The sequence below is a fragment of the Ictalurus furcatus genome, chromosome 13, assembly GCF_023375685.1.
Source record: "Ictalurus furcatus strain D&B chromosome 13, Billie_1.0, whole genome shotgun sequence".
Lineage (NCBI taxonomy): Eukaryota > Metazoa > Chordata > Actinopteri > Siluriformes > Ictaluridae > Ictalurus > Ictalurus furcatus.
Genome location: NC_071267.1, coordinates 15124461 through 15138775, shown reverse-complemented (window position 1 = coordinate 15138775; position 14315 = coordinate 15124461). Strand labels below are relative to the sequence as shown.

Sequence of the window (14315 nt, the reverse complement as noted above, 5' to 3'; positions counted from 1 at the left end):
TTTTTTTTTTTTTGATCTTTCTGCAATGTAAGAAAGCCCCAAACTCCTAAATAAATCTGAGAACATATTTTAAGTGTCTATTACTGTGAATTATAACCAATATGGCCCTGATTTATTTATTTATTTATATTTTAAAAGTCATCGTTTTGAAAGATCCTTAGCATAGTTCCTCAGCTTACACAGTCACATTAGACAGAAAGCAGCACATGGTATCTGGTTGAGAACAATTATGAACTTGAGTGAAGCAGCTGAGGAACTGTAGAAGTTCAGGAGTTGAATAAATGTCATTTTTTTAAAAAAAGTAATTTTTTATTTGCATGATTGCATAAACAAACTCTGCTCTTTGGCTTGTTTGACTCCTCATATGAATAAAACACAAGAACGCAACAACTCCCTTGCATCACGCCTCTACTCTTAGAGTGCAAAGCCCAAAAACGCTGAATTAGCTTAGTTCTGTAGCACTTGTAGAGCTAGATGTATTAACTTTATAGTAGCTTCCTTTCAGATAAACGCTTATGCTGAATAAATACACGTAAAATAAAATTTAAATGTCAATTAGAATAATCCAGCAAAGTGATAATACACAGTATTTAAGTGACCTGTGTAAAGAATCATTACACAAACGCATTCTTCTTTTGCCATAAACATCAGTGCAATTATGCCACTTCTGGTTTTCCTAAAATGCATATTGCAAATTTCAGGTTTTGCATAACCTATTTTGCAGTGTACATACCCCATTTTTCTAACCTCAACATTTACATACAACATTTACAAAGAGCTGAAGTTTGTGATGGGTCAGCTGATGGCTGGCCTACACACAAGACCAGATCAAATACTACATACGTTTACAATTCTGAAAAATAGTTAGAAAGCAAGCCCTGTCTCTGTGTGGGTATGTGGAAGAAAAGAAGCTTCGCTCCTGCCACTCAGACTCATACTTTCCTTGGTTCTAGTCTGGTAATAAGATATTTCCCATCACTTCTCAGAAAGATGGGGGGGGGGGACCAAATAAATAAAAGAATAAAAAGAATAAGTGTGAAGGAAAAGAACATGCTGAACTATAATTTGTTATATCTTTCAGCTCCAATTAGAAATAATATCAAATCTTTTTGTTCCACTTCACAACAAGACTTCAAGAGGGCCCCCATGACTCCCTCCATTTGCATCCCCACACAGCCCACTGCTGCTCCTGAATCCCATTAATTATATGACCTACATAGCTGATAGTTAATATTCCAGGCTGGGAGAGAGACTGCAAGCCAACAGTGTGGAAGTCTAAATTTGGAGATCTTCAGGACATCAGAGCTCCCCCACAGAAGACGCTTTTTTCTGGGGTGCTCTCTTTGATCTTCTTTCTCTTGACATTGTTTGCAAATGTCTGTTTAATAGGACTGGCAAACACAAGAACAGAGTCACACACAAGTTTTCAAACAGGCCTTTCTCCACCCACCTTACCATTCTGTCATCAATTCCTTAACTACAATTATTCTCACCGCACTGAGACATAAGGCGAGGGAGAGACATCAGAGTGGAGCAAGGTGACAGAGAGAACCCTGAACACCACAGTCAGTCCCCCAGCCACACCACCCGGGCATAGCAAACAAATAAACTATTTGTGCAATCGATTCTAAGGTTCAAATGTGAGACACAGCTGGTAAAACTATCTGTGCTTATGATCTTTAGATTCCAGTGTGACCATCTCAAATAATGAGTAGATGTTTGTTTTTTTTTTTAAATAGATATAAACTTATAATACGTAATAAATTCAAAATATTCTTATTGTACATAAATGTAACACAACAGAATGTGTTACAGAAAGCCTTCCTCCAGTTACTGTAAGCAAAAGTATGACTTCAGTAAGAATCAGGAAATATCTAGTGAAAAAGCTGTTACACAAATTCAGCTTTACATTTCAGAACAAACAGTGATGCTGATAATGCTAATGATAAAAGACGAGATCGAAGTCTACATTTATGAATATCAAACTGACTCGTATGAACATTCTGGATTTGAATATCCATACTAACCTGGAAAAATTTGGATTTGAATGCATACTAATACAATGAGCATATAATGTATACTGCCACAGACAGAGCAGACATTAGCAGCGGCACTATGCTGTTTTTAAAGCAAATAAAATTCTGCAGGAGCAACAATATTCACCCTGACAGTACAGTTAGGCATTGTTACATATACAGGGTGTCCCAAAAGTCCCCATACATACTGTAGGGGAATACGACAGACTTTAAGATAGACTTTAAGAACGCCTTTGACAAAAGAAGAACGCATCGAAATCATTCTCACGGCTGGATCGGGAAGCTGTCGCAAGGTTGCGATCGACTTTAACGAGAAACATGGCGAGCACATCATGCTCTACACTGTTGCCAAACTGAGAGCCGAAGTTGGAAGAGACGACTCCCTGTGTGTTTACAAAGAAATGGCAACCATGTAGAGGATGACGCTAAAAAGTGTTCATTTCACTTATTTATGGAGACGTCTGGGACATGCTGTAGTATGTGCTCTACAAGTGGTTCATAGTGGTGCTCTAAAAGCCATGTTCAGTTGAACGCCACTGGAATTAAGCCATGGAACGAAAATGGAGCACGAGGAACAGATCTACATACAACAAAGTAAATGTAAATTTAGTCAAATGTAAGAGAGTAATTGTGATATGTTAATGTCCACCTATGAAGGTGGTGGGTAGACCTACACACACACACACACACACACACACACACACACACACACACACACCTCTTAATCAGCGTCCAGTCGGGCTGTGGGCTTCTCTGAAGACTGTGGCCTGGCTGCTGTAAGCCAGAGCATGAATATGGAGCTCTTTTGCGGTGCGGGGCTTGCTTATGTTTTCTGTCTGATATCTCTGGCCCATTCCCATTTCAAAGGGAGGCCCACCCAGGGGTTTGACTTTTTGATCTGGGTTGGCGACAGACTCGACCACCTGCATGCTCTATCAGGCTCTGGCTTGGCACGATCCCCCGCTGACCGCCCAGAGTGGAGGAGCTGGGCACTGAGCACACTGTGGCCACTCTCTCTCTCCATATCTATTTCTCTCACTCTCTCGGAGAGGCCTTTGCTCTCATTTGGTGGACTTTTGAAAATTTTGGGATGAGTCTCTCTGCAGACGTTCAACACCACTGCCATTTTGCTATCTCGCAATAATGTTCTCTGAATGAATCCATGTTAGGAAAAACATACAGGTAAGAATGATGACTTGACAATGTTATAAAAGACAGACATCTGCTAGACAACTGAAATGTGTTGAAATAGGCGAGGTAAAACTCTTGATTTACATTGCTCACTGGCAATGTAAATCATTCCAAGACATTGCAAGATATGTAGTCCAAGATTACATTTAATCAGGTTCCACAGAGTATTTCTGTTCTTCGCAGTCCTCTCTGATTTCTTTGAAGCACTGATTGAATTGAGCAACTGGGCATTAAACCATCAAGGCAAATGTTTTAATTGATATGATTACTCTTTAATGATATTATGATTTCTATAAGCAGGCATTAGCATTAAAAGTTAATGGGATGACTGTGACCATGACAATATAATTAAAACCCTCAGGAGTTGCGATCCTCAAATGAATAATTTACAGTGAGCTGGGGGGGGGGGGGGAGGAGGAGGAGGGGTTTACACAGCCCGACACAGCCTCGACAGAGAAGAGGAGCAGGAAGAAGAGCAAGACAGAAGCTCTGCTTTCCCCCTGCTGGCATTAACGCCTTTGATTACAGGCCACACTATTAGTGCAAAGTATTTGGGTTGTGTCCTTATTAAACCCTGAGCCTTTTGGGAAACATGCTTCCTGTTTGATGCAGTGTAAGTGTTCTAAACAGAGAATCTACCAGAAGTCTGGCAGCCTCTGAGGAGGAGGAGGAGGAGGACAGCACACGTCACATCTCCTTGACTATCTTTAACCTTGTGGAGGAATAGGAATGCGTGCAGGCCCACGTTGCACTAATGGCTCCTTTGCTTTGGGTTAGGATGCTATTAAAAGAGGAGCCCGAGTGTATGGAGACATGTACACATGCCTCTTCAAAGTGGTAAACATGTGGACTTGCGTGGCCCTCTCTGGCTCCATCTTAGAACAATATTTACAACTTTTTTTTATCATGGAACGGTAATGTTATCCTCGTCGCACAGCACTGCCTCTCGAAACCAAACAAATTCTGGAGTGTGTGAATGAGTTTGTGCGTGTGTGTGGAATTTCCAGAACATCAGAGTTTGTAGTAGCAGTGGAGTGGAGTTCACTCCATTCCTTGTTTTCACATAAAATACCACCTTCGCATGGTAATACATGGTATGAATTACACCAGGTTTGAAAATGGATGCTCTGCTATGCAGGTAAATTACAGCAATGGGAATAAAAACAACACAGTATTAATCAAATACACAGTCATTTAGGAAGTCTGCAGTGAGAGAGTGAAATATGTGTGTGTGTGTTTCCTCATTCCTCCCGACTATAAATGACATTGAATAGCAGTGTAGGTTTAAAGAATGAGCGCTTAATTTGCTTGCTTTCAGAGAGCCAGGAGAGGGGAAAAAGGCACTCAGAGCCGTCATGCAGAAAGGCAGCAGGCAGGGGCATGGCAGCGCGTGGCAAAAAGCTCATAAATCCTGATTTGAGCTGGCCTGAGCCGGCAGCCACGCTACGCCACTACATTTCTTAAATGCTATGTCTGATTAAGTCTTCCCATTAGGTGACAGCTGAACTTTAACATTAATATGATAATATTGAAATAAGTGGTGTTATTTACTTAGTGCTGGGGCGGGATGGAGGGGAGGGGGCAAGGGAGGGGCGGCGGAGGGATGCAGGGGGGGGGGGGATGATGAATGATTTCTGGACAGCTCTTGTGACACCAGGCAGCCGCAGCCTCTCTAATGAGACTTGACAAAATGGAGACATATGCAGAAATATTGGTTACAGTCTACGTCCCCGTCAACCTCTCTCTCTCGCTCGCTCTCTCTCTCTCTCTCTCACATACTCTCTCCTTCTCTGTGTGCCGGCCCTGATTGTCTACAACCACTGAAGCATCTATTTCAATTGGCACTTCCTTCCTGGCCCCAGGATTTTAAATTTAGCTGGTGTCATTTACATATTACTCTTAATCAAAAAAGAAAAAAGAAACAAAACCTTGCCGTCACGGTTCAGGGACAAGCGCAAAGGCACTTTATAAAATGGAGATGTGACAGATGAGTAAATTCTGTGTGAGCGTGCTTGCCTCTGTGCGTGCGGGTGTGTGCGTGTGGATGGGTGAAAAAAGCGAGCCAGTGAGAGAGGGATATGAGGAAGATAGCATATAACTGTGTTTATGAAAGAACAGGTGAAATAACATATAAAAAGAGTATTTGCATATTGTCTTGATTATTAAAGACGTATCATGCAGGAAAAATAGATTTATATTGTGCAAATGTGAAGCAGACACTAGGGAGCCAGACTGCCAGGCTGCTAAAGCAAATAGGTAAATATTTCAACATCATTTCCATACAGGCAAAAGAAGTGCCATCGCTTTCAGTGAGGTACTCTGATCCTAAACTGTTTCCTTTTATTCACACAGGCTCACCTGGAGTGTGTTTGTGCACATGTGCGCATGTATGTGTTCTCATGCACTAGACAGCACAAGACCAGTAGCAGCAGAAACGGGGTCCCTACCTTCCTCTTACCTTCTCAGCATGCCTGAAAGGACACGGGAGCTCTTGCCCAAGTTCGCATCAGTCTCTCTCAACTGTAAAGAAAAAGACAAGAGTCTGTATACATACTGTATATGTGCCACTAAAAATCACACGCTTGAGCTGAGAGGACAAAAAGAAACTAAACCCATGTTCAGAAAATATACAAATTAGACAAAGCATTTACACTGATACACTAGACACTTTATTAGCAACAGCAACACATTTATGCTTTTCTGCTCAGCAAGGTTGTAAAGAATGCTTATTTGAGTGACTATAGACTTCCTGTCAGCTCAGGAAGTCTCTTCTGATTTCTCTAATCAACAAGCTATGTCAGCCTGCAGACCCTCCACACCATTTTTCATGTTCAGCACCATTCTGTGTAAACTCTAGAGATTGTTGGAACCAAAATCCGTGCCAAGCTCAAAGTCACAGAGATCACACTTTTTCTTCGTTCTGATGTTTGATACGACATTAACTGAAGCTCTTGACCTGTATCTGCATATGTTTATGCACTGTGTCACAGGATTAGCCGATTTGATAACTGCTTGAATGTGCACAGGTGCTCCTAATAAAACGGACAGTACGTATGTATTATAGGGATGGATGGATGGATGGCTAGATAGGATGGATAGAAGGATAGATAGAAGCTCATACATTAAATTGCTCCCAAAACATAAGCCAGTAAAGGTGTGGATTAAGCTTTGATTATCTTTCTAATATCCAGAGGCCAATTCCTTTTTATCTCACCATTTCATTTGTTCCCACTCTCCCTCATCGTTACTTTATGTGAATCTCAGACAGCGATAGAAGTGCGACCGCCATTTCTCTGAAGGAATGCGTAGGGTGTGAATATATGTGCATGTGTATTTAGGAATGCTGATGCTGCTGTAGAAGAGAAATCAGATATATGATGCAGGAGGCCTTTCCAGCACAATGCCTGCTCTCTCCTAACACACAGCAGGGTGCCTCTCTGCTTTACTCTCCTGCTCTCTAGTAACCACTCTGTCTGTGTGTGTGTGTGTGTGTGTGTGTGTGTATATATATGTCTTGGCACCAGGCACAAGAACAATAACAAAACTGGCTTTGGATAAGTTTGGGACATGGTACCGACGACAGTCTGAGATAACTCTCTCAATAAGGGATCAGTGTAAATATTATAATCAGAACCTAGAAAAGACACTAACTATATTCTGAAATAATGCGAGGCTGTGTATATATGTAGGAGTGTCTGCAGGTATCCCCTAAATTTGTTCCAATCTCTCTGATGTGCGGTCTTATGCAAAGAGGAACCCTTTACATCTGATGTTTTCACATCATGTTTTTCTTTTCCCCCTGATTTTTCTATTCTTTCTTTTTTTTTTTTTGCCCAACAAAATGCCTTTAAAGTGTAAGAGGCCAGTGGAGGCTCCAGGGAAGGAGGGTTATTCTCCACAGACAGCAGACCTTTGAAAGGAAATGTTTTATTTCCTTTGAAATGGGCTGGCAGCCCAACTGCCATGTTGTGGTCTTTAAGCATCCTTCATAAGGGGCCATCAGAAAGGCCCCTGACTGAGCACACTCCACCTGGGGGTTGGGACACAACACTCCCATATGGAAAGAACAAGAGAATGAGAACTTTTGAGAGAGGGAAAATTGAAAAACAGCAAATACAGAAAATTGAGAGAGAGAGAGAATGAGGAAAATACAAAGGTTTATAGAAACATTTAAGACTAACACTGGCCAGTATGATGGACAGCATCTTCTGAAGACAGCATCTTCTGATGTGCTTAGAAATGATTAGTGTGTTACCCAAGCTCCATACCAATCTGGAACATTGAGGACTTCACAGGCACAGTTACTAATTTACAGCCCATAGCTTGAACGCCAGTCGGTTAGCATGACCTAAAGCACTATTTCCAGAGAAAGTGTTAGACTTTGTGTCAGCATCAGTATACAATTCACCCAAAAGAAGATGGGAGGCTTTGGAAATACCAAGAACACAACCCTTGTTATGCTCACTATGACCATTTAGACAGTCTTGCATCATGCATGTCATTACTGCATTGGACATGTTAACTACAAAGATGTCTTCTTAGTGCTGTGCTCCTTATCAAATGACCTATTATCCATGTTGTACATACAATCGATCCCTGTAGTGCCAAGACTATATTAATGCACAGTGAGAGAAAGGGAGAGAGGGAGGCATGATCCACCCCCCTGACCATCACCGAGAGCACTCATGTCCTCTAAGATAGTGTGTGATTTGTAGTGCTTTACACTGTTTTTTTTTTTTTTTTCTTAACAAGTTAGTACTAACCAGTGCAGTTCCATGCAATCATTTAGCTTTAGTGGATTGTTTTAGCTTGTACATGAACATACTCACCCGCTCTCTGGATCTTTGGATCTTCTCGCGGTCAGTGTGTAGATTGGATAGAATCTCCTGGCCTATTTGTTCTGGAAAAGACAAAAACAGGAAGAGCATGAGAATCCTCCAATATGTTCCTCACCATACACATTCCCCATCATGTTTAATTACAATTCACTGAAAGCCCTTTTTTGTTGTACCTAGTACAATGAATGCTTGGGAGAACAATTTCCACATAGGATTTTTTCCCCCAGAACCTTTTTCAAGGAACTAAAGAGATAAAGAACTACCTTGAATGAGTACACTGATCCTGCTTTGTATTTTGCACCTGCAGGGACCGTAATCATTATGTAAAATAATAAATGATGTAAACTGCATAAAGGATAAATACACTATAGGACCAAAAGATTGTAGACACCTGAGCATCACACTCATATGTGCTGGTTGAACATTCCATTCCAGATTTAGTTCCCCTTTGCTATTAAAAGCCATACTTCTGGAAAGGCTTTCCACTAGATTTTGGAATGTGGCTGTCGGGACTTGCTCATTCAGCCACAAGAGCATTAGTGAGGTCAGGCGATGTGGCCTCGGCACAGTTTTTGTTCAAGTTCATCATAAAGGTGTTCAGTGAGGTTGAGGTCAGTCCTCTGTGCAGGCCATTTGAGTTGTTCCACTCCAACCTTGGCAAACCATTTCTTCATTGAGCTCGCATTGTGCATAGGGGCACTGTCATGGAACAGGTTTGAGCCCCTTAATTCCAGTGAAGGGAAATTGTAATGTTGCAGCATACAAAGCCATCCTATACAACTATCTGCATTTCTGGCAGCAGTTTGGGGAAGACCCACATATGATTGTCAGGTGCCCACAAACTTTTGGACATATAATGTACATTTCAGAACATGGTCAAAGTACAGAAACACAATGAACATGGAGCAGAGATTTGCTGTGTTGTGTGTATATAACGTAGCTTTTTAAACTAGCTGGGTACTCACAAAAGTAATGTAGAAACCTTCTGCTTGGCCAATCATGCCACATCACCACTTTCATATAAAACAAGTTTTAATAAACAGAGGTTAGCTAAATTTATGTTTTTTAGATACCGGGTAAGAACGTTGGCCATTCTGTAAATGCTGACCATACATCCATGTTCAGTATGCCAAGCTCCACCCAAGCAGCTCTTATTTTGTAAAAAGGACCTACAGTGAAGCAGGAACCAAGGCCCAAAAATCACACCTGGTTCCTCCAGAGGAAATGGATCTAAACTTGATTTCCTTAAAAAGGTCCTGGGTTGTTATGTGGAAAGATCCGTAAAATCAGGAATGCTGAGTCCACTATATCCGTGACACTAAGTGAAGAAACACACACTCAGATATCTAAAATGCTCGACTGCCTTACAGATTGTGGACAATGGAGAAATCAAATGGCTATTATGCAGCCTTGTACCATAAGTCTAGTCTTCTCTGCATGGCTAGTCTGCTAACACTCCAATTTCATTCACAACCTTAGTAAAAGCATTTTTTTTTTTAAATATGAAACTCAACTTAGATGGAGGCAGATGTTGCATTTCTACTTATTAACATCTGCTTCATGAACTGGAGCTGTGAGGCAAAAGTGTTAGCTGTGATATGCTTCAAGGCCAGTGGAGGGAGCCTAATTAAAACTCAGAACCAAGAAAGCTTGGGAATCCCGAACGAAATTTACAGTAAACGCTTTGAATACTGTTCAGTAACCCTGGGCATATCAAGTTCTACAATAATCCCAACATGCATCATGAGGCTGAACCCAATCAGCGCATGCAATACTGAGGAAAAATTTTCCTTCAAAACGTTGCTCATCTGTCACCAGTCTAAACCCATTATACTCACATTTAGTAAACATGTAGAACAAGGCATCTGACAAGCTCATCAACGGTCACTGTCATGTGCACATCCCATGGGTCACGGAAAACAATAAACAAAAACCCCACTCCCGTTCCTCTCATCCAAACACACGCACACACACAACCTGTGAGTAGACATTAGCAGTTTGGAGAGGAGGTGGGGGAAAAGAGAAGTGAGGAATCTTTGGTGCATTTGAAAGGCTCACTTTGATCCTTGCAAACAATTGTAAGTAAACAACACACTCATGGCTGGATTACATTACACAGGTGCAGCATTCAAAGAGCAAGTGTGCATGCTCACGACACACAACGAAAAAAAAGGGCTGCCTCTACCTGCTTAGAACCAACTCGTATAGACAAATATATAAGAGACAGAGAGGACGAAGACGTAGTTGAATTGAGAGCCTGTGCTCATGCATACACGTCTTCACCTTCATTAATTTCTATTCTGAGTGCAGACAGATTGAAGGATATCCAGATTAGATAGAGTTGCCAGACAGATATGTGACCGATAGGCAGATTAAAAGAGTGAAGAGCGATATTAATAACCATCATAACAGCAGCCAGTCAACAAGCCGTAGACAAGCGGCTGTGGTCGAGGGCGGAAAGCTTCTGTAAAGAAAATTAAGCGCTGCTATCAGTCTCTGTCCAAGAGAGTGCCGTAAAACAAATGAGAGTGACCCCCAGGGCTCAAAAGAATGCTGCAATCTTTCTGATAGTCCGACTCATGAAAAAGGACACTCGTTCTGATACTGCTACCGATGATGGATGAGACCCACGGGCTGAAGGAGAGAAAGTACAAACAAAATAATTCCATCAGGGAGGCGCTGAAAATAGAAAAATACACAGTAATGGAACCAGATTACACACACACACACACACACACACACACACACACACACACACACATACATACATACATACATACATACATACACACACACACATGCGCGCAAGCGCACTTTACTGCTTTACTATGATCACCACTTTTGCTCCACTAGACTCATCATGATCTAGTGAGCACAGTCAAGGTCTCCTCTTTAGGGGTCAAACACGCTTTTATAACCTTTAACTGCAATTGGACACACTCATATGAGTTACAGTTCTCAATTATGAAAACTGTCAAAATGGAAATTATTGATTAAAAAAGGGCAATGTTACTCAAGCAAACTGAACTAGGTAGCTGATTTAATTGCAAATGTTTAAACAGCCTATAAAACTATGATGTCTACTTGTACAGTGTTCCATCCAAGTACAAATAAAAATAAAAGCAGTAAAAGCAGCAGGACAGAGCAGAGAATGTATGAGTGATGAGAGAGTATATGAAATCTATGGTGTGAAAGTGATACCTCCTCCCTGTATCCCTGCTGTGGTGTAAACGGTCCAAAATACATTAATGACTCTGGTTTCACTCAGCCAGAACAGGACCTAAAGCATAAATATTCCTTTTAGTTAAGAAAGCACAAATTGATGTTCTCATTAAACCCACCCTCCTTTTTAACCGCCAGCTTCCCTACTGGACAATTAGCTGTGTACATGTCACCTCCCATGAGAGAAGGATACAGTTCCCGTCTCTGCAACTAGTCCACCCTTTTCTCTTTTCCTCTGCTTCTCTGATTATCTGTTTGTCTATAGTTGCAATCAAAATGATTCAACCCCCCATTGCAAATCAGGTTTATTGTCAAAATGTACAGACTTTCAGCTGTTTGCAATGAACAAATCAAACAAAAGCAATTGAAATAGTTCAACACAACAAATGCTTCAAGTAGTTTCCCCAAATTCAACTGAAAATGCAACTTATAATGATTTCTCCAGTTTCAAAATGATTCAACCACCTGAATAGAATCCCTCACAACAGCACAAATATGCAAATTAGGTGTTGTCTCAAGCACACTTGACGTAAATAATGAAGGGCTTCGTTAGTTGCACCAGGTGTGCTTGAGCTGGAACACATGAAATACCTGAACTGGCTAGGGGCAGAAAATGTATAAAATACCTGGACAAGGTAGAAAAAGGAATCTATCAATGGCTGCAACCAGATTTCTGAGAAGGCAGGTTGTGAAAAACCCTTGAGTGACTGCAAAAGACCTGCAGCAAGACTTGGTGGCAACAGGCACTGAGGTTTCAGTGAGCACAGTAAGTACTCGCGTACTAAATGCAGAATGTTTCCATGCCAGAACTCCAAGACGTACATCACTACTGACCCAAAAGCACAAGAAAAGTCAGCTCAAAATCATATAAATAAGCCAGAGAAGTTTTGGGATTCTGTTCTGTGGAGCGGAGAAACAAAACTGGAACTTTTCGGCAGCAATATATCTGGAGGAAGAAGAATGAAGAAAGAACACTCTGTCCACAGTCACGCATGGTGGTGGCTCGGTGATGCTCTAGGGCTGCTTTGCCTCCTCTGCCACTGGAAACCTGCAGCGTGTGGAAGGCAAGATAGAGTCACTGAAGTATCAGGAAATCCTAGGAGAAAACATCATGCCATCTGTGAGGAAGCTGAAGCTTGGGCGTCATTGGACCTTCCAGCAGGACAATGATCCCAAGCATACCTCAAATTCCACCAAGCTTGGTTGTAGAAGTCATCCTGGAAGATTCTACAGGGCCATCACAGTCACCAGACTTAAACCCCATAGAAAATCTCTGGTGGGATTTGAAGAAGCCGGTTGCAGCATGCAAACCCAAGATTATTACTGAACTGGAGGCCATTTCTCATGAGGAATGATTCCTCAGGAACGCTACTAGAAGCTATGCATCTCGTTTGCAGCAGGTCATAACAGCAAAAGGGTGCTCTACTAAGTACTAAAGATGCTTGCCATGAAGGGGTTGAATAATTTTGAAACTGGAGAAATCATTATAAGTTGCATTTTCAGTTGAATTTGGGGGAAACTACTTGAAGCATTCATTGTGTTGAACTATTTCAATTGCTTTTGTTTGATTTGTTCATTGCAAACAGCTGAAAGTCTGTAAATTTTGACAATAAACCTGATTTGCAATGAGGGTTGAATCATTTTGATTGCAACTGTATACATCTCCCTATGTGCTTTTCTCTCACTATAATGAGAGTTCCGCAGGTTGTATCGAGGCCATGAGGCGCAGCAGATGCTGAATTTAGCTGGAGAAAAACTAACATAGACATTGAGGAGGAGGATGAGAGTTAGCTTCCATTCTCTTCCTGCAGCTTGGCACAGCAAGCCTGATCTCCCTCAGTCTTTTTCACCCTCTCTGTCCATCCATGTCTGTGGCCATTAGGGACTAGAGCCCTTATGCTGCATGACACACTGCCCAGTGGAAATTAAATACAATATGCCAGCCAACATAAACTTAACATCAATAGCACGAAGTGAAAAATATCCAATCCTTGTCCAATAGCTACAAAAACGTCTCTAGAATTATCCTTTAAATATTGTATGTTTTTTTTTTTTATTTAGAAAAGCTATCTAATCATCACACGTAAAGCATGTCTGTGCAGGAAAGAAGAAAAAGAAGGAAAAAAGCAGTACCCACCAGTATGATTTTTTTTTTTTGCTCATAAGGCTATAAAATATTCCTCTCCCATCTAAGGCCCTATTAGCAATTTACGTGACCCTGATGCTAAGCTTTCCCTTGGTACTGCTAAAGATCCTCCTCCCTAAGGTCCATTTAACAAGCCTATTACTGAAATCTACAATAGCAACATCATTACCGAAGGGCCAATTTTAATTTAAGCTCTTAATCTGCTTATTGCCCAGTACATACAGAGCAGAAAATATGCACGCTAAAAGGTCTATATTTTTTAACAAATGGATATTGAGTCAGATGCTGAAATGTCTGAATCAGCTCTCATTCAGTGATGATAGATGACAGGAAAAGTGATGCATGTTTGTATTACTTCTTCCTAGTTAGTTTGTTCAGTTTTCATGTCTAATATCTCTAATGTCTCCGTCATGTTGCTGTCTCATCGTCTGTTTTTTTTTCCCATCTGGCGGGGTAGCAGTCTGTACATCTTTCAGTGGACTGTCCAGGTCGGTCCACAGAGGCTCAATTCACTCTGGACATCCCGGGGGTCTGGATGTCACTCGTTTTCATTCCTCTTTTCCTGCTAGTGAGAAGAGCAGGAGAACACAACAGGGAAGACACTACCTCTCTGTTGCCTCATCCCTCCATCCCTCCATCCATCCATGCATCCATCCCTCCATCCCCCTGGTGGACATGTATAATTGGACACATAATCAATTTTACAGTAGCTGTTTGAGTGCAAGTCCTCTCTGAGTTGTCTGAAGCCCTGTGTCAGTTCCCAAAGCTGAAAGGCTACAAACCCCGACACACGCTCACTCCCAGGCTCTGCTCCGCTCTTTATTATAGGGCCGCAGACACTTTTTTGATGGTTACTACACAAACCTCTAGATGGACACAATC

General features: G+C 41.5%; 1 protein-coding gene across 4 annotated transcripts in view; it reads right to left on the bottom strand.

Moving 5' to 3' along the window:
* Positions 1-14315, bottom strand: part of vti1a (vesicle transport through interaction with t-SNAREs 1A) — a 117566-nt gene that overhangs the window by 36739 nt on the left and 66512 nt on the right. For 2 of the 4 annotated variants that reach the window (XM_053640605.1, XM_053640606.1), the window contains 2 exons: positions 8057-8127; positions 5675-5747 (listed from right to left, as the gene is read on the bottom strand). In XM_053640605.1, coding sequence (XP_053496580.1) covers positions 5682-5747; positions 8057-8127 — 137 coding nt within the window. In that variant the 3' untranslated portion in view covers positions 5675-5681. The remainder of the gene's footprint in view (positions 1-5674; positions 5748-8056; positions 8128-14315) is intronic. The other 2 variants (XM_053640603.1, XM_053640604.1) reach the window with 1 other exon arrangement.